General features: G+C 37.0%; 1 protein-coding gene across 6 annotated transcripts in view; it reads left to right on the top strand.

Annotated features, from left to right (window-relative positions):
• Positions 1-19,213, top strand: part of LOC120525664 (T-lymphoma invasion and metastasis-inducing protein 2-like) — a 314,032-nt gene extending 294,819 nt beyond the window's left edge. For all 6 annotated transcript variants that reach the window (XM_039748157.1, XM_039748156.1, XM_039748158.1 and 3 more), the window contains 8 exons: positions 1,335-1,514; positions 5,596-5,714; positions 7,160-7,268; positions 11,978-12,036; positions 12,197-12,302; positions 12,802-12,889; positions 14,713-14,867; positions 17,898-19,213. In XM_039748157.1, the coding sequence (XP_039604091.1) occupies positions 1,335-1,514; positions 5,596-5,714; positions 7,160-7,268; positions 11,978-12,036; positions 12,197-12,302; positions 12,802-12,889; positions 14,713-14,867; positions 17,898-18,553 (1,472 nt within the window). In that variant the 3' untranslated portion in view covers positions 18,554-19,213. The remainder of the gene's footprint in view (positions 1-1,334; positions 1,515-5,595; positions 5,715-7,159; positions 7,269-11,977; positions 12,037-12,196; positions 12,303-12,801; positions 12,890-14,712; positions 14,868-17,897) is intronic.
• The last annotated feature ends 1,513 nt before the right edge of the window (positions 19,214-20,726 follow it).

The raw sequence follows: 20,726 nt of genomic DNA, 5'->3' as shown, positions 1-20,726 counted from the left end.
CTTACAATTGCAGTGCTTGCATTAGATATTCATCACAGTGATGAAAGGGTCATTTTTTGTTAGTGTATATTTACTTATTTTAGATTTTAAAAAGATGTTACTTGTACGTCGTCCATGCTGTGTACTCTAATCCCTTCAATTTTGACATTTTGAAAAACACTTTTATTTACTACTTTACATCATAGTACGGTTTACATTTAGGTGTAACTGTGTTATCGGCAGCATTTCCAGCTTGAATCAGGTATGACAGCATATACACACTTACATTCTCAAGCCCTCTGCAGTTCAGGTCAGGGTCACTGGGCTGGGAGAATGCTGTTAAAATCTTATTATCAAGTTCCACTAGCATTTATGCATCATTCCTTTAACTTTGTTTTATTTTCCTAAAATAATGGGCCATTATTCTAACACACCAACATATATTCACATATGTTTGACTGTACCCTATTGCAATGTCTTTTTAACACTGCATGGTTTCCCTTTCTCTACAGTAATACATACTTGGTCAGAAGGATAATTGTTGAAGTAAAGTGCTAGATGATTAAAGAGGAGATAAAAAGACTGCTGCCAAATACATTTAGCATAATTGCACCAGCAAAGTGCATAATGTATTGTTTTATATTCAGCTGAATGATTGTGTATATATATCCATGTCTTATTTTTGTGCTGAAAGAAAACTGAAATCTAGGTAAGTGTGTATACAGTGAACTGGGGCCATTGATCATTAAAGATAATGCTGGAATATTTTCAGTGCTGCAGTCAAATAACTGGATTGGGCCTTTGCCAAAACCAAATCAAGATTCAGCTCAATTTGATTTTGTCTAGGTTTAACGTGTGACGTTTTGCAAATATATTAGTCAACCCAATAATATAAAATTATGTATACACATTACCAAGGTGTTGGTATTTCTTTCTCCCTTCAAGCAGAAGATTTTATATACTGTTATTCCAAAATGATATCAAATGTTAGTTTGATAAAAGTCCTGCTATGTTTTGTTTTGCTTTACATAAAGTGTAATAGTCTGGCTTAAGGGCATTGAGCATCTGTGGAGCTTATGCACACCATTTTAAAAAAAAAAACCCACATAGTATGGTATGTGTCTAATTTTATCTGAGGTGGTTTCATTTAGTTTATAATTAATTTTCTTGATTGTTACCTTTCATGTCATATTTTAAGTTCAGGTGGATATCTTTCAGTTCCATCTACTGTATTTTGATATTTTGCTGCTCAGTGGAATGGGCCCTTGTGAAATAAAACATCTTAAGGGTGACAGGACCTACACATCAAAATCCTGTGTTTTGTTTATTTTTTTCTATTCCTTTGCTAATTGCAGCTAAAACAGACAGAGCCTTTAAAGAGTTCTTAGATGCAAAAAATCCCACAAAGCAGCATTCATCAACTTTGGAGTCCTATCTCATCAAACCTGTCCAGCGAGTCTTGAAGTACCCATTACTTCTACGTGAATTAGTGTCTCTAACAGATGCTGAGAGTGAGGAGCACTATCACTTAACAGGTATGTTTATGGTCACATTCAGGCACCAAATGAAACATGAAGTTAATATAGGATGAGTGGGTTTGGCCATTTTCAAGTTGAAGTTATTGAAATAAATAGAAAAGCTTTCAGGAGAGATGTTTAAAAGCACATCGTACTCAAAATGAGTCGCTGCACGTTGTATGAGAGAATTTCCATTAAACGTTCAAACATATCTACTTAAAAATGAATGAAGATGTATTTTTATTCATTCTTTTACAATGCGTTTTATGGTAGAGTGCAATGTTTACATTTGAAGATGATTTATTATGCTGGAGTCAGCCTTATTTATAAGAGCACTGTATTTATTTTTCCAAATAGTTATTTTCAGTTTGATGGAATCCGAGCATTTCTACACTTAAAGAGTAATATTTGCTATCTTTAGATTAAGAAGAAATTATTTGTTTTTGCATGCTTCATTCTGCTTACATACTGTAGTTAATGGAAGCAAACAGCTGCATATACAATTTTCAAGAGAGTATTTACTAAAGCGAAGCAGACCTGAACAGTGACATCCAAAGGAATAGAATTAACATTACAATAATCATAGGTTAACATTAAGGTTCTCCATGCGTGCAAACTGTCAAGTTTGTTTAAAAAACTAGAGAGTTGGGAAACAAACACCTGTGTAATTTTTTTAAAACAGAATTTAGGACAGTACTCTTTCATCAAAATGACCTCTGCTTAAAACTCCTGTGAAGCACAATGTTTTAATTGGCCAACCCTCTGCCTCAAATTTAACAAATACACCTTTTCAATACACTTATGAAAGTTTTTGGTGCAGCTAGTAATTCACAAGTAGTACCCTAAGGCCGGAGTTATACTTCACGCAACGCGACGCATGCTGCAGCGGACGCTCCTGCTACGCAAGCGTTGTAGTGTTTATACTTGCGCGCGTACTTTACGTAAATCTGGAGGAATCCACCAGGTGGCAGTGCGAGATATTATCACGGTGAGAACATGTTCGGCTTCTCTGTGTTGTGAATTGCCTAAAACACCTATTAAATTCCGATAACACCTTACCGCAATATCTCTGAAAAGGATGTTTATTGAATAAATCCATCAATCCAGGGATGTGTCCATTCCAGGAAGCATTGGGCACGAGTGAGAAACAGTCCCTTGACGAGGCCTCAGTTCATCACAAGGAGAATACAAGCACACACATACACTAGCGTCATTTTAGCGGCACCAAATCCCCAAATCTGCATATCTTTGGAAGGAAACCGGAGCAAAGTGTGGAATACAAGCAGGAAATACCAGAGACATAACTCCCTGCGAGACAGCAGTGCTATCGCTCCACCACCGTGACACCCCCATGTGTGTAATTATTAACAGTATTCATTATTTAAAAGAAATTATATGTAAAATGTAACATACACATTTTAATGCATTTCATCATGAAAGTGAGATTAAGTATAAATCTAAAGATTCTAAATGTGCAGAGAGTTGGAATATCATACATTTAATTTGTTCTGTTTGGCGATCTATTGCTGCTTTCCGCTGCTGAAGCAAATCTTTTGTGCCATCTGTTTTTTATTGTTTTACTTTACCGGGTGTCAGGTCCAAGAAGCTCGTAGCGATTAAAAACTGGGATGACGTTTACGACCGTCTGCTTTAATGATAAAGTAAACTACGAGGTTAAAGTGGACATTTTGAGATTAAAGCCGAAATTTCCACTTTAATCACAAAATACACGTTTTCACCGTGTCCTTTATTTTTTTCTCAGTGGCTCAAATATAACACTATACATTATGTTGCTGTTGTTAAGTTGCAAAAATTAAAAGAAATAAAAAAGACATATATAAATGACACGATACATTTTAAAAGTCTCGCATACCATCTTTTGTGCCGTTTATTTTTTTTTTGCAACTTCACATTGGCTACATAATGTATAGCGCTGTATTTGAGCCATTCATCAAACAGCAAAGCGCACATCGATCCCGAAGGATCTCCATAGAGGCTTGCTGTCACATGTAGATAGTAAACAGAGACTCTGACGTCACGTTCCGACTTTTAGCACACTGCGCCCCCCGACTTTTTGCTGGTACTGCAACTCGCGCACGAGTCACGTTAATTTCTGAGGACCTGCTCAGAGGACGCGTGAAATGAATGAGCCATGATGTGGACGCGTACGCGTTCTGAGCGTGAAGTATAAATGAGCCCTAAGATGAAGGGCATTGGCTATCATTCACATACATTACATCTTCTTAATTGTTGCCATTTCTATTTTACGCCAAATCTTTTATCACTTCCAGTGTGTCACTACAAATTGCACAATTTGATTCCAGATTTCTAAATTTAATACATCTGTAATGATAGAGAAGAAAATAAGCAATTCAGTGCTTCCTCCCAATGCACTCGTTAAGCTTTTTTATATTTTTCTAGTTACATGTTGATTGATTGATTTATTGATAGGCTATATTATTTTCCTGTAAGTCTATATCCTTGTTTTTATGTTTCTGCTGCTCTATGCATCTGAATTTCCCTATTTTCTAATCTAATTTCCATCCACCCTTACTTTGTACTATATGGTGGAATTGATAGATAATCAATCACAAGTGATTTAATTGATCAAAAACAATATACAAATTGAAATAGGCCTAGTGTATGAAAACAACAGTTTACCTTACTGGATACAATACAATACAATTTACTTTTGTATAGCCCAAAATCACATAAGAAGTGCCACAATGGGCTTTAACAGGCCATGCCTTTTGACAGCCCCCCAGCCTTGACTCTCTAAGAAGACAAGGAAAAACTCCCAAGAAACCCTTGTAGGGGAAAAAAATGGGAGTTCTAGTCAGTTTTTTTAGATGTGGGTTTTTACTTCATTCACTCAAACATTTGTTTTCAAGTTTGTCAGTCGAAGGTTCACATGAGGAGGTGGGGTGGAGATGTAGTTGCATAGTATTATTAAACATTTGCGATTTACATTTTTTTTAAATTGTTCACTCAAGCATTTATTGTAATGTGTTTTTGTCAGTTGTAAGTTCAAATTTTATATAATTTTATAATGCATCTTTTATTTTAATAATATGGCTTTAGCCCAAAAGCTATAACCAGACAATACAGTTCTAAGACTGATTTGTGTTGTACTTTTTAAGTTATTACGAACAGCAACAGTGTTTAAAGGCTGCACATTTGCATGGCCAATGCAGTCAATTTAATATTTTGTATTTGGGTTGTTTTGTGCCCTCTCAACATACTACTACTGGCAAACAAAAAAGCAGGTCAGCTGATTTTATATTTTTTCTAGAAGGTTACTACATTTCAATCAAATCAAAGCATTTCTTAGAATTTTCTATTGTAGGGGTTGTTTTTACCCCTAAATTTTTATATATTTAAAGATCCTTTTTTAGCGGAAAAATACTGCCCTAGATGTACAATCCTGTCAAATTTCATTTTTTAAATTACATGAGAAATAGTGTTTTTGTTGGAGTGAGTGTGTAAGTCAGTCAGTTGTGAATAGTATAAGGATAATGAATCCATTAACATATATGTCTGGTAGTCATTTTGCTGCTTTTCTGTTTCTATGTATAGTTTAAAATTGCTTTGTTTTACTAATGGGTTCCTTTCTCTGTAGAATGCTAATGGTACTTACAAACCATGCTTTGTTGGTGACTCATACTTTTTAATGGATTTGGTAACTACTGTGTATTCCACTATAGCCTCTGACAGCAAATATAGTTAAAAGCAATTTGCATATTTATTTAATCTAGGTTGACAATAATAATAATGAAAGTAGATTTGTAGTATTGTGGCCAACTTTCATGTTTGACCATTTAAAGAATAAAACCCATTTTTCCCACTTGTTTCTGTTCACCTCTGTATTGTTTGTGATTATTTATTGAAATGCATAAGGTATGAATATTAACAGTGTTTTCATACATGATGATATTTTCTTAACTATGAGATGCTGCTTTATCCAGAGTAGGCAAGGTGTTCTTTTTTTATTTTTATTAATAGATTACGTGCTCTGATTTTCAACAAATACAGAGTAGAGGTTGTAAAAGGCTTACTGTGTAAACAAAAACTTAACATTATTGTATATTACTGTTTTCAGAGGCACTTAAAGCAATGGAAAAAGTTGCAAGTCATATTAATGAGATGCAGAAGATCTATGAAGATTTTGGAACTGTATTTGATCAATTGGTTGCAGAGCAAAGTGGACCTGAAAAAGAGGTACAGGGCTTTTTCAGTAATAGTGAAAGTAATGTAAGTGCCGTTTTACAGTGTTTTATTTGGTTAAAGGTTGTTTTTTGCTTGTGAATCGGGAACTATATTTGATGAAAAATTATGCAGCACCGTATGGTCTGATTACATACAAAAAATATCTATTAATTTCTAAGTGTTTAGCAAAAATGGTTTGCAACCATCCATATACCACAGAAAGGTGGACCCTTACAAGCACTGTTGGATGCTAATTTATAATGCATCTTATAAGGACTCTTTCAGTGAATATAGAGTACTTAAAACACATGATTTTGATTTGTGAGTTCTTGATTTGCTTAAACTGAATTGTGTAATTTGATCTCCACCGATAGCTACCAGAGTACCAGCTACTGTAGGTGTGCACCAAAATGCTTTTTTTACAAGGGATTCCAAATGTGTTTCTATACACATGTCTACTGATGGAAATCAGTTTTTTGATTTTTTTTGGGCTTTGTAGGTAGTGTATGTCATGTTAAATACTCGGGCTGAACCTGTAAAATATGAAGTACTTGCAGGAAATGCATTTTGAGGCTAATGAAGCAATCACATTGCAGAATTTTCAAAAACTTGAAAGCACTTTCAGGAAGTTACAACAGAGTGCAAAAAGTGAGTGGTGTTGTGATATTTGGTTTACAAATGTATGTAAGCAGGGATGAAAATTTAAATACCTGCCAAGTCTCAGTAAAATCAGTTGTGCTGCTTCCTTTGCAAGTCTGAGCCTTAAGGATGTTACTATTGCCTCTACTATATTGCTTACCTTTATTTTAATAGTGACGCCTTTTAAATATTTTGGCACTTTTTTTATTATCTAATTTTTTGTGTTAAAATTTATAAGGCCATTGCACACTCCTCTCTTTACCTCTTATTTTGTCAAACGGCTGATCTCAGTTAACTATGAGAAAACTAAACACAACTGGTGACACAGTTACAAAATCAATTGAAATAAAACTGACAGCAGGAGTATGAGATGACACGGTATAAAGTGAACTAGGGAGGGAATCTTGTCAACATTGGAATAGATTTTAGATAAACCCAACAGATGTCAAAACCTAAAATATGCCAAGTCAACTGTACAGTCAGTGGACATGCATGAAAACATTGTATATGTAAAAGGACTTGAATCTGAAAGACACGAACAGACAAGCCTGTTTAAGTTAAAAGTGTGTTTTTAGTATAGGTCGCTAAGTAAGTAGAAAGTGAAAAACATGTCTAGGGAAGCGTGATGCATGACAGGTTTCACAGAGGTTATGTGCAGGGACAATGCATGACAAAAAGTTTGTTAACCTTTAATTTGCTTTTTCGGTTGTTGGTTTGTTGCTCCTTAATGTCCTGGTGTCAGAAGAGAAACCCTTAAAAATTGTTACATTTTTTACTGCCCATATGATAAACTTTCTATTTTTGTTTCTACAACACAGGTCACAGAGATTTCTATGGGAGAGTTCCTCATGCATTCATCGGTTGTCTGGCTGAACCCATTCCCATCTTTGGGCCGTCTGAGAAAAGATCCAGAGCTTACCGTATTTGGTAAGTTTATTAAAAATAATGAAGCATGCATCAAATTTGAATACACCATTAAAGAAAATTAGTAATAATTACACTTTTTTGTTGTGATCTCTAGAAAATTATAAGTACAGGTAGTCCCCAGGTTACGGAGATCCGACTTACGAACGAGGCCGCAGCTGCGACACATGCGCCTCAGTAACTGCCGCTCCATCATCTTCGGTCTGGGGTTGCTGCAAGTGGTGGCCGGAGGGGGTCGATTTCGCTGCTCGCGCAGTGTAGTGTCTCTCGGGCTGCTCCTGGTCTATAGTCACCGGCGCCACAGTTATCGCTCGTGTGCAGGACGATGGTTCGCTGCCTGCCCACTACGCCGCTGCAGCTACTGCTCCTGACTGGACGCAGGCTGCATGGAGCAGAGGGGGGCATTTCACTGCCCGCCCAGCTCACATGGCTGGTAATGCTGCAAGTGGTGACCCGGTTGAGGTTGAACGGAGGTCATTGAGGGTGAACGGGGCGGCGGAGGTAGCATTGTTGTGTGCTTCGGATGGCTGCCTGTTGAATTGGGGTTGGGCGATTCACTACCCGCATTTGGCCGCACCGTGTTCGTTCTCGGCGGGCAGACACTGCAGGCACTGTAGTGGAGGTGACTGTGAAGTGGGCTGATGATGAACCCCCCGTCGCCGCCCCCAGTCATTCTCAATAGCAAGCCTGCTTGTACTGTTATGCACATAGCAGGAAGTTGTCTCTTGTCAGTATATCAGACATATTGACTGGTGCCTTCCTGCTGTGACATCGTGTACTGTATAGCACTGTGCAGAAGAGCTCATCTTAACCTTTTGTCTTCACTCTTCAAGAATGTTTCTGAAACACAAATCTAATGCAAGTGCTGGTGATACAGTAAAGAAGAGAAAAACCATCACCATTGAAAATAAAATAGAAAAAATAAAAAGGTCAAAGAGAGGTAAAATTTCATCATTCATTGGCAGAGCACTTGGATACAGTCGGTCAACAATAGCATTTATTAAAATAATGTACCTGTTCCGACTCACATACAAATTCAACTTAAGTACAAACCTACAGTCCCTATCTCGTACGTAACCGGGGACTGCCTGTACATATAATCACTGTTGCTGTTTCTGCTTATTAACCTCAAAGTAAAAAAAAAGTTGATCACAAAAAAAGTATTGCTAAGATGTGCCTTCACAAAGACTCTAGTACAATACTCATAAAGAGAGATTATCTTCAGATCGAACAAAAATGTATTCTTCGCTAAAAGAAACAAACCCACTTCGGCCTAATTTCAAGTTTGAGAAATATACAGTGTCAGGCTTAGTACTTTTAAATTCTGTGTGGATATATGTTCAGGCTTACACGTTCACTCAAAGCTGATGGTGGTTCTTTTATTCCTAAGCATTTGCCGCACGGTTTGATCTCAAGCTTTTCTGCTGCTCCACATCCGTGCCCCCATGTATCAGTTATCACTTTAAGGTGAAAGCACATGTGTTTAAATAAAATTAATTCCGGCACTGCTGATTTGGTTTATCTTGTTAAACTACCTGCACTATGTCTTGCTCCACTGGGCCTCAGACTGACACACTTAAGCTAGTACATGCCCATGTCAGCATGCTAGCATCATTTGTGTGTGTGTGTGTGTGTGTGTGTGTGTGTGTGTATATCTGTGTGTGTGTATATCTTAGTTTTGTAACGGCCAACCCCTTACCCAGCTGGCAGCTACACAACCAAGACCTGTGGCCTGGATGAATTAATGAGGCTAACCTACATATACCAAGCCGTACCTCTAACAAATAATATTTTCAACAACAACAATTTATATAGCACATTTTCATACAAAAAAATGTAGCTCAAAATGCTTTACAAAATAAAGAATAGAAAAATAAGACACAGTAAGAAAATAAAATAAGTCAACATTAATTAACATAGAATAAGTAAGGTCCAATCGTTTAAATAGTAAAGAGCCAGATGTAACTGAATGTGAACAGGTGCTTTCCATCCTGGGGCTGCAGAGGTCACTTTTTCTATGTGTCTGTTTTTCTCTCTCTTTTGAAATTGCTACAAAAACATCAAGTACACAAAAACAACACAAAACAACTTTTTTCACATTTTCTTATGTTGTAGCCTTATGCTGAAACTATTAAATTTAAATTATTCCCCCCATCAAACAACAGTGTATACCCCAAAATGACAAAGTGAAAACAGGATTTTAGAAATGTTTGTGAAATATCACATTGCCACAGGTATTCAGACCCTTCAGGAAGTGCTTAGTTGAAACACTTTCCAGTGATTATGGCAAGGAGTTTTCTTGGGTTTGATGTGTTATAAGCTTTGCATACCTGGATTTGTGGATTTCTGCCATTTTTCTCTGAAGATCCTCTATTAGATTTAATGAAGCTTATAAGTGGACAGTTATTTTCTGGTCTGTCCAGAGATTTGGCCAAAGGCCAGGCTCATGAAGGGCCACTTAGTGACATTCCCAGAATTATCCGTAAGCCACTCATAATTTGCCTTTGCTTAGCGCTCATTGTCCTGTGCGAAACTTGAACTTTTGGCCGAAACTGTTGTCAAGAGTACTTTGCAGTACGTTTAGTTGAGGATTCTTTTGTACTTTTTCCTCAACCCTAACTAGTCTCCAAGTCCTTGCTGCTATATTGGTATTTGTTAATCATACATTTTCTGGATCATATGTGTATTGCATTTATCAGTCACACACTGTATGAAGATCCCTTTGAACTGTTAAATGTCTTATGTCAATTGAAATGACAAAGAAACTTGACATCTGTGAATTATTTTTGCAGATATTCCAAAGTGGATGTGATCCATTTAGAAATGCTCCCACTACCTGATATACTCTCTAAGAGCACAAATGTTCTCTCCTGCCTAATACAGTAGTTGTTGAGCTACTTAACACAGACACAAATTATAAAAAGTTAGCAATCTCAAATCTGCTTGATCCGGTTAAATATTTTGAGATGTTAGAAGTCATCCTGAGAGCACTGGGTGCAAGGTAGGGATACAGTTTTGAGGAGGCTTCATTTAATTGCAGAGTCATATGACTATATATGAGATCAATTTAAAGTCCCAAATTCACCTACACCACACATGTTTGGTATGAGTTCATGTCTGCATTATGGGGCCTAGGGAAGGAATTGCACACAGTTGTTTGTAACTCACCTAAGATTTAATCCTGGAACTGTTTCAAAACATTATCTGTAGTAGATAGAACTAAACGTGTGCTTTATATCCCCACTTGAAGCCTGAAATGAATTAAGCGGGTTGGAGAATTTGTATATATGTAGTATGGGATGAAATTCATAAATTAAGGCAAAGGATTGCATACACTCCTTCACACTCTTCATTTTCTGAGCTGGCTGTTCAATAAATAACCAAAACACACTTGAATTAATAAACAGTACAGTAAGACTTATATCACAAGGATAATAGGTGATGGAAAATATGCACGTCTTGATAAACACGAAATACAAATCTAATTTGCCTTGTTTTCTTTCCCCGTTTCCCTATAAAGAGGACACAAACTTATTATCCTTTCTGTTTTAAATTTTTGTCCAAAAAATTGCGAAATGAAATATTCAGTATAAAATTCTTTTGTAAGGTGTGTGGTATGGTAGTTGGTTGGATTAAAGGAGAAAGTTATGGTTATTAGCAAGTAATGCATTTGTAAAATATCTCCTGTTGTTTTTTTGCAAATACGACAAATAAAAAACATTTCTAAACAGTAAGAATGCACTTCCTTAGTTTAAAAGGGAAGACAAGCCAATCTCTTAGGATAAAAAAAGTAGTATGACTTCAGGATAAAAAAAAGTAGTATGACTTCATCTCGATATGTCCCACATGTTATAATAGTGGGTTTTCACAAGATGTAATTTGCAATCTGTCGATTGTTTGTGCAACTGCAAGAGTTGTATGTTCTTCTTTCGGCTGCTCCTATTTGGAGTCGCCACAGCGGATCATCTTCTCCCATATCTTTCTGTCCTTTGCATCTTGTTCTGTTACAACCATCACCTGCATGTCCTCTCTCACCACATCCATAAACCTTCGCTTAAGCTTTCCTGTTTTCCTCTTGCCTGGCAGCTCTATCCTTACCATCCTTCTCCCAATATACCCAGCATCTCTCCTCTGCACATGTCCAAACCAATGCAATCTCGCCTCTCTGACTTTGTCTCCCAACTGCCCAACTTGAGCTGACCCTCTAATGTACTCATTTCTAATCCTATCCATCCTTGTCACACCCAATGCAAATCTTAGAGCTGGAGGTTGCAGAGTTAAAGATGCTGTCTCCTGCTTTCTGGTCAGTGCCACTGTCTCCAACCCATATGTATGAAAAATATTTTTTATTAAGAGTTTATTGATGAGGTAATGTGACTCCTCAAAGCAAGGAACAATTAGATTGTTACAGTTTGAGTGTCATGTATAGTGTTTTGGTCTGAGTTTGTGTATTAGGATACTTTTTTCCTTTTTCCAAGGTAAATTGTTGTTTTATGTATTGACAGGGGTTTATGGAGGAGAATGTAATTTTTTTTTTTTAATTTACAGACTTCCTTTATAAATGCTTAGAAAGCAAAAAAATAAGAATTACTAATCATTTACAATAGTAATACTGGAGTACTTTGTTCCAGCATTGACAGTATACTGTTTGACATAGATTTATATGTGAACTGGTGTATCTGTTTACATTATTTGCTTTTTTTGTATTACAGTTTTTAAGAAAGCTGTGATTTTGGTGTACAGAGAGAGTAACAAGCTTAAAAAGAAAATGGTAAGTGTTTCCTGTTACGTACAATCCAAAATGAGCAATAAGAATGTTAGTATTTGATACTATATTAGGCCAAGTCACAGTGCAACCATGGTCATCTTTGTATGTGCATCTTTTTTCTGGAGACAGCCAAAATTAACTATTTATAAATTTTGTTTGAAAGCACGCAAACTCCCGAGCAGCCTACATCCATGGTGATTTGGACCCATTTAAATTTCGATGGCTAATACCATTATCTGCTCTTCAAGTCAGACTTGGAAATGCCTCTGGTATGTGTTCAGAGTGTGATCTTTACTGATTACTTTCCAATTTGTCATAAACTTTGCTTCCTTTATTACTTAATTAGAAATTAGCTTGTTGTATATGCATTCATATCTGTGTATTTTTGTGTGTATGTGTATATATCTTTCTACTATATATATGTGTATATGTATTTTTATGATAAAACTTGGAAGTCTATTACTTTGTTGTTAATAATTTGCAAAGCAGTTAAGTCATGAAGCTTTGCTATGCTTTCTTATAAAGCTTTTTATGCACATATGCACTGGCGGTTGTAGGTTCTGAAAATTCACAGATGAAATGTTTTTAACAGAAGATTAAGGCTTGCATAATTCTTCTTTGTTGCCTCATTTGTAAATTACAAAGAAATAGTTCAGTTAATCTGCTTTATATGAACAGTCTACAAGGTAAAGTGCTTTAAAACATATGAAAGTGCTAAAATGAAATTTAAGATGCCATTATAGCCTTTTTACTTTACATTTTATGCAGGGACTGACACCAATTGCTTTTGGGAACTGGTTCACACAAAATCTGAAATTGAGGGACGTCCTGAAACAGTTTTCCAACTGTGTAGCAGGTAAACATCCAGTTAAATAGAAGTCACTCACTTCCTATTACATATCCTGCGTTTTATCTAATGAGACAGATATGTCACTGTTAATGTTCAGCTGATGGCGTACTGGAGATGTGTGATATAATTGCTGTGAAAGTCATGCTGACTGAGCTCAACAAAGCATAGCATGGAAAATTGTTAGGGCATCACTTAGGTATGGGTGAAGACTTTTTTAATAAAGTTGTTGGTATTTAGAATAAACATCAATTTTTATATTATCTTATTTGACCTCCATGTCCTGTTCCATCCATTTTTGTGATTTAGGAAGCAACATACAGTAATCTACACACATTTTACATATGGCTGTTAGGAGATGTGCCATGACATTCACATTATCTTCATTTATTGTTCGTATCTTATTTACAGACCTTTACAGAATACTGCATTCTTGATACATGACATTGTTCTGGGATGAAGGGTGATTACAAAATGTGCAGCTTTTGTTCATTTCTGAGAAAAGTATACAAGTGTGCAGTACACTGGATTTAATTAGTTTATATTGTTTAAAGACCTGTGTTGTCAGAAAGCAGGCATTTTTCTGTGATGAAGAATATTGTAAAAACAGTCCATTGTACTGTATGTAATTAATGATTTTTCTTATATAAAAATTATTAAATTATAGATTGAAAGGACTGATTTGGTGCTGAACTGCTAAATATAATAACTCGATTGATGTGTTATTGGGGCTATTTTGAAAACAAATCTACAGCAAGGGAGGATTGGTGTGTTTGTTTCTTGCATTCTTTTTATTGGGGGGCGGGGGGTGAGAATTGTCCATTTTCTGACTCCTCAGAATAGTACAGTGGTTAAGTACATGCTAGTCGAGTTAGGCAAGCCTGTGGAGCCATTTGTGTGTTTTTTGTTTTTTTTGTTTGTTCTTGTGTTGAGTGACACCAGTAGCTCCAAAATATCATTTGGGTTATGTTTTTCATTTTAAGAACTGAAGGGTGCGTGATTTTGCTTATGTTGCACATACTGCTGCATCAAACTGGTAGTATTTTTGCTGTTATAATTCTGTACAATGCTTTACTGTCAATCAAATTTCAGCATTAAGAATACTGTTTTTTCTGTGTAAATTACCTTTCTTAATAACCTCCAAATTGCAAAATTCTTAAAGTTCTGCCACTTAAGGATGCTAAAATGGTAACTGCACTACACAGTTGAAAATATTTAAGTGATTGTCAGTTTAGATACTTTTATACAAGTCTAATTTACATTTATTTAATGTGCTTCTCTTCCCAAGTGAGTAATCCCACTCCATTTAATTATCTTAATTCATTTGTAAATGCATGATGATTTGCATATGCATGAGGATTTTTTCTGACCTTCTATATTAAACTTCTACTTATCAATTAATATTTCATACTGTAGAGATTATTATAAATTTATTTAGCATTTTTGTCCATTTTGTAGATATTTCTAGAACTAGTAAGGTAAATAAGCTGTACTTTATTTAAACCATAAACAACAAGATGCACATAACTAACTTGACAACTAGAGTTGGATATTTATTAAATCCAACCAAACCTGAGCTAGACACACACTACACACTACAGCATGCTAGTGTTTAATTGTTGTGTTTTGTGTAGAGCAACCAGAACATTAGTGAAACTGAGCTAAATTAGTTGTAAGTCTATATTGTTTTGAATACTTAACCAGAATAACTAAGGGATTACTTCCATATTGCTTTATTGACAGGGGGTACAGGTTTGGCATGCCCAAGTGTGTTTCTTTGTTATGTCTTTGTTTGTTGAAATTTACACTGCAATTTTTATTGCTTCCTTTAGTGTACCAGAAACCAAGGCAAATACAATCAAGGCAATCCGTTCAATCCTACGGGAGAGCCTTCGACGAAACCTAAAATGTGACTTCCCCTTAGAGAAGAGTTGCAAAGAGCGCATTGTACCATTGCGAAATACTGTGCCAACGTCGGCAAGAATTGGTGAGTTTACTTTGATGTGAAAGAGGTTACTGGATACAGATTTTCTTTACTTTGTAAACCTAACTGTCCCTTTCCTAAATTATTCTACTAGATTCTATCTACTAAACTTATTCTTCCCACTACTGTAAAATTTGTACATTTCTTCATCTTCACCAATACACAATTTGTGGAATGACTACCATTTTGAAAGTCTCTTTGCTCCAATAAAATTTGAACACCTTGGACATCGGGTAAATTTCAATTCCCTAGGTCCTCATCTACCAGGCTACTTAAGGTGAAGTTATTTATTAATGCTTGTTACGTGGCTGCTTTAGGTAGCTTGCTATCCTTAAAAGGGCTGCTCACCATCACCGAGTTGGAATAATTTTTTTGCTTTGGTGGCCTTGTCATTTTTATAGGCCCCTCACAAGTGACTTTTAAGATGTTTGTTTGCATGATAAAATGACAGCTTATACTTTTCATCCCTGACTGATGAAACATGTCAGCACAGTTACATCGCCCTCCCTTCTTCCTTGAAATGGCAAACACACTCTTTGATACACTTATCTGTTGCAGGCCTGTGGCTGGTGATAGAAGAACAACATTTAGGGTCTTGAGTTCATCATTGTCAGGGTTGTACAGCAAAGATGTTAATGTAAGCTTTGTGCTGGCTTGCAATGCAGCAGGTATGTTAAATGCTGCATTATTATTATTTCACATAGTCTCCAATGTCTTCTGACTCTTGGAGGGCCCTTTAACGTTTGATTTCATCGGTGCTGCCCTTACATGGACCTGGGGACTCGAAGATCGGTTCAAGTCACTCTGTACCAGCAGTTAAAATATGTGTACTGGTGACCCACACCAGACCCACAATGCTTCAGTTGCCTTGACCTGTACATTTTGTGACCAACATATGGCCAATGTCACATATGACTAAATAACTGGTCCCAAATGGAACTATAAGTCGGTGCATTACTGTACTATATATCATCTCTTTATAAACATGAATAAACACTTCAGTTTTGTAGCCACCTAATGACCTATTTTTGATACTCGCCTCCCGGATTAAATTCACAGCTAGGTGTTGGTGTTTCCTGCATTCATGTAGACAGATACGCAGAAGTGAATGACCTGCTTACTAGTTTGTAGCCATTCTGATCAACCTGGAGTCTTTCTTAGAATTACTTACTTGTGATTTTGATCACCATCAATTAGATTTAAGTCATTAAAGAGTAGCAGGGCTTTTCTGTACTCTGTAATGTTTTAATATCACAGCCAACTGTTGTTGATTAGCAGTAGTTTGTTTTCAAGAGCATAAAAAACAGTAAGGTTCATTGCTGTATCTGTATGTGTAAAGGCCCCATTTTCTCATAAAAGCTCTGCACACAGACAAGAACTTGTGGTCTATAAAATGTAGTCCTGTTCTAATGGACAGTCCTATAACTTTCCAAAAGTTATCCATGATGTTTCCCAGCCCAGATAAAGATTCATGTCTAATTTGTACCATTCTGAAAACTTCATAATTACTGCTGTCTGTTTTGTCTTGTGAAGGTCCTAGGGTGACCCTTTTCTCTCCTTTTAAAATCTTTTATTATGTAGACCTTAGCAGAATTTCTCAAGGCCCACAGTCTTAACACACTGTCAGGACTGACTGCTGTTGTAAAGGAAAGAGGAAAGTGCTGAACTACATCTGCAGTCTCAGGAAATCAGATGGTGTATCAGAACAGTCAGGAGGAAATGTTCCTCATTTATTCATGTATTATAGATAATACGCTTAAAATAATAAAGTACAAATGTGAGAGTTGGCAAATAAAAATAATAATATAACATGATTCATGTTAAGCATCCAGTATGCTTAGATTACCAGGTGGCTTCCTGTCTTAATATGTTGATTAGTCTCTGGTCCTATGTGGTCCGGCATGGCCTGTGGTCCAGCATAAAATGGCTCCTCCTCAGGATTAAAATGGCAGGGACACTTTGCCGTTCTGTCAGCCCTTAATTTAAATTCGTCCTGTCTTCCTAGGCAGGCAGACTCTGCCCCCATTCTCTCTTTCCTGGAGTTGCAGTGGGTGTCATACCCTATTTGTCAAAGCCAAATTTCCCCCTGGGGACACATAAAGTTCTTTCTGTCTGTCTATCTATTTCTGGCCTCACTGGCTTGTTAAGAGCTTTTCATCTCAGCCCTTCTGTATTCCCCAAGGCTAGCTGACCAGTCAGTTTCTGAGATTTTATCTATATAGTGATCCTATCGCGGATGTTACTTTCCAGACCCATCAGCAATAGGTGAAATTCTGTGATATAGAAATAGAAAGACCATATAAATAAATATTTTTTATAGTTTAAGCCTTAAAATACCCCTCCCACACACTTTAAACACATGTAAATTTGTGATGGCGAGCGACGTCCGCGTAACGATTTCCTTCCCGAAGCATATCCAGGAGTTTTACCTTCTCCTGAATGGTCAAGGTCTTCCTCTGGCGCTTAGGCTCACTACTACCAGAAGGCTTAGAAGATGCAAGACGCTTGGGAGCCATCGTAAGGCTTAAAACAAAATGAAAAGTTGACAAAAAGTTTGCTCACAACAATCAGACAATAAGCAAGGTGCGCGATACGCAGAGAACTGAATGCGTTGGGGACCCACGCTCGCTGTTCTTGCGAGATCACACCACGTTAGCAGCAGCCAATCAGAGCCCAAGAGAATGAAAATCCGACTCTGATTGGTTGAGTCTCCTGTTTCAGCTAATAACGGGCCTTGTAAGAAATCATCTGGGTACTGTAACACAAAACTCTTGTCTACTGTAGTGTACAATAGATGTATAAAATTAGATATGTTCCACAGAAAAATCCACTCTATAGCGGGGGCGCAATAACTGAACCACGATATAGCGGGGGAATCACTGTTCTAGTTTTCACCTATAGTTGTGTTCACCTATCATATTGTTATATCCTTTCCATTAAAACATCTCCCCTCTGAATTTGTGTTTTTAGTTAAACAGCCCAAAGCTGTAATTAATGTTTAGTAAACCATTTTCTTTTTACCTGGCTTCACAGGGTCTTCACGAGCCTCCTGGCTGTGTAAACAGCTAAGCACTGAAATGACCTTCAGCAATGAGATTCTCAAAGGAACACTCATAGATTCTGATGAAGGAAGTCTAAGCAGCAGTACCCAGAGCAGTGGATGCCACACGACCGATACCAATCTTGAATCCAGCCAATCTCCCCATGTGACCAAACAGGAAAATGCCCATATAGACCTTGCTGATGATAACACTGTCAAGGAGTCAGACATTCTGAGTGACGATGACGACTATTGTGAAACAACAAAGAAAGAGTCTCCAACTAGTGACATTGAATCCCACTTTCAAAGACTGACACTGTCAGATGATGAAAAAAGGGAAAGCCAACAAAACACGCATGTTCAAGTAGAATCAGAGGAGCCGGAAGTGCAAAGGAAACAACCCAAGCTTGTGCGAGCACATTACTGTGCAATCAGGCGAAAAGGAAACAGTCTTCGAAGAAACAAAGGAATTTTGTTAGCTATGAAAGAGCACAGTCGATCTTTGGACAGCCAGTCGGAGAGCACTAGCTTGGATTTAAATGCTCTTCTGGAGCGTGAGTTTAGTGTTCAAAGCTTGACCTCTGTCGTCAATGAAGACTGTTTCTATGAAACACCTTGTGACTATGCAAAGCCAACAACTCCTCTCTAGGAAACGTTTTCTTTTTTTTTTTTTTTTTTTTTTGTTTTTCAGTGAATGAAGGAATTTTCAGTTCCCTGTTTCTACAGAATGGAGTGAAACGTACTTGAGATGGCCTTGAATTCTTTATTACAGGACTTTGCCTTGCTGTTATTGTGCACTAAAAAGGACACATTTTTGCCTACATTTTAAAATTAGAAGTTATTTTCTAATATGTTTTACTGGGAAGAGTGTTGTTTATTTATTAATAGTTTTATTTAGAAAGGTTGTTTTTATTGGAATAGCTTATTGATGTTCTTGCCGACAGATTCCTAATGTAACATTTGTTTTGTTGTAAATTATGCTGAAAATGAGACATTACAAGCACTGTCTTTTCCTCTTTATTGGCTTCATCTGTGCAGTTTTGGAGTAACTTTAAGAACACTTTGTCTCAAGATTTGTAAAATAAATTAAGTTATTGCATAGCTGGGCAACAGCTCTTCTAGTTATCTATGGCAAGGACTCACCTTTAATGTATTGGTTTAAATGTTCAGGTTATAACTGTATATTGTGTTTTCTGGAACAAATCTGTACTGTAACTTGTTAGATATTTTGTACACTTTCTACTTGTTTCTGACATTGTACAGCTACAGCAAAGTGCTCTAGTTTGCAATAAATACACTGTCTACAAAATGTTACATTTTTATCAAAATTCAAGTGCCCCAGTTATTGTTAATATGGTTTGGGGCCTGTTCTTGGACTTTTTGTGTTAGTTTTTAATGGCATATGTGAGTTTTTAATGGCATATGTGATGTAACAGATGCAAATTTTGCAACTGTACACTTTTTATGAGTTGCGCAATGAGGGTCTTCATTATTTATTAGTTTTATTAGTTAAGTGCTGCATTAATCTGTCTATCAACTTGCTTACTCCTTGTGGGGGCAGCATAGCCAGTTCAAGACTGGGCAAGACATTAGTCCACAGCATCTTAAAGTCATCCGTTCATTCTGCAATTCTGAAAGCTGTGGGATTAGTAAATCAATATTTGAGCTAAACCGAATAATCCCAGGTGTGTCGAGTTTGTGGTGAAAAATTTGATCAGAGATGAGTCGATCAACTCTAACTTCATGTCTTATCCTAACTTCATCCTTACTTCAAGGTAAGGTAGTTCTACTTGCTAATTCTGGTGCCAGATAGTGGCAGTGTGTTGATTATGAATTTCATGGTACTCTGTCCACATAAAATGACCGCATAAACCATTGACTGTTGGAAAACTTCAACATGCTCATTGAGGGGTGGCGGACTGTTAAGGTGCTAAGATGGGGAAAAGATCAGCTGAACCAATGGCTTAAGATTACCATGCACAATTAGCATGGACCAAGGGACAACATGAAAGGTGCAAAACAACTAGTTGACATTCCGTGCTGTGAAAAGTAAGGAAAGTTTTCTTTTTTAACATATGTAGTATAACAGCGTCTTGGCCAGGATGGAACAGGGAACCTTACCTGGCCAAGAAGCCAGTACTGAGGAAGGCCTGATGGAGACAACATTGGATACTTACTCCTCCAATATGCTAGATGGGAGCATCCCTGGGCTTTGGTACCCATTCAAATACCCACAGGGCATGCTGGGAACTGGAATCACTGCAGCACTATTTGGTGATGGGGTTGCTGCAAGGATTCATAATCCTGGGACTTGCGCCTGTCCTGGAAGTGCTTCCTAGAGTCCATCATGACCTGGCGCTGGAAGTACTTCTAGGTCAGATATAAAACGAACCACTCAGCCTCACCAAGGCTAGTTGAAGTCGGGTGTGAAGGATGGACAAGAAGAGAAGAGAAAGAAGAATTGTGTTTCAGCAAATATTAAGAGGAAGCCTTTGTAAGGTATTAAATTTGTAATGGACCTTTTATTTTGAACCTGGAACTTGTATCTGTGAGGTTGTTTAAGCAGTATCAGTAGATAAAGGTGATGTAGTTAAAAAAATAATAAACATTTGAATTTTCATTGAATTTTCATTTAAAAATGAACAGGTATAGCATTTCTGTCTGTGGTAAAATTAAGTCCACCCTTGGCACTAATAGGTGGTATTGCCATCAGTTAGCAGCTTCCTATAATTGTCTACCAATGGCTCACTTTGACCGGGAAAATTTTATTCCCACTTCTTCTATGCTGAATTCATTAAGGTGTGAGATGTTGGAGGGGTGTC

The sequence above is a fragment of the Polypterus senegalus genome, chromosome 3 (genome assembly GCF_016835505.1).
Source record: "Polypterus senegalus isolate Bchr_013 chromosome 3, ASM1683550v1, whole genome shotgun sequence".
NCBI classification, from domain to species: Eukaryota; Metazoa; Chordata; class Cladistia; order Polypteriformes; family Polypteridae; genus Polypterus; species Polypterus senegalus.
This window is presented reverse-complemented; position numbering and strand designations above follow the sequence as displayed.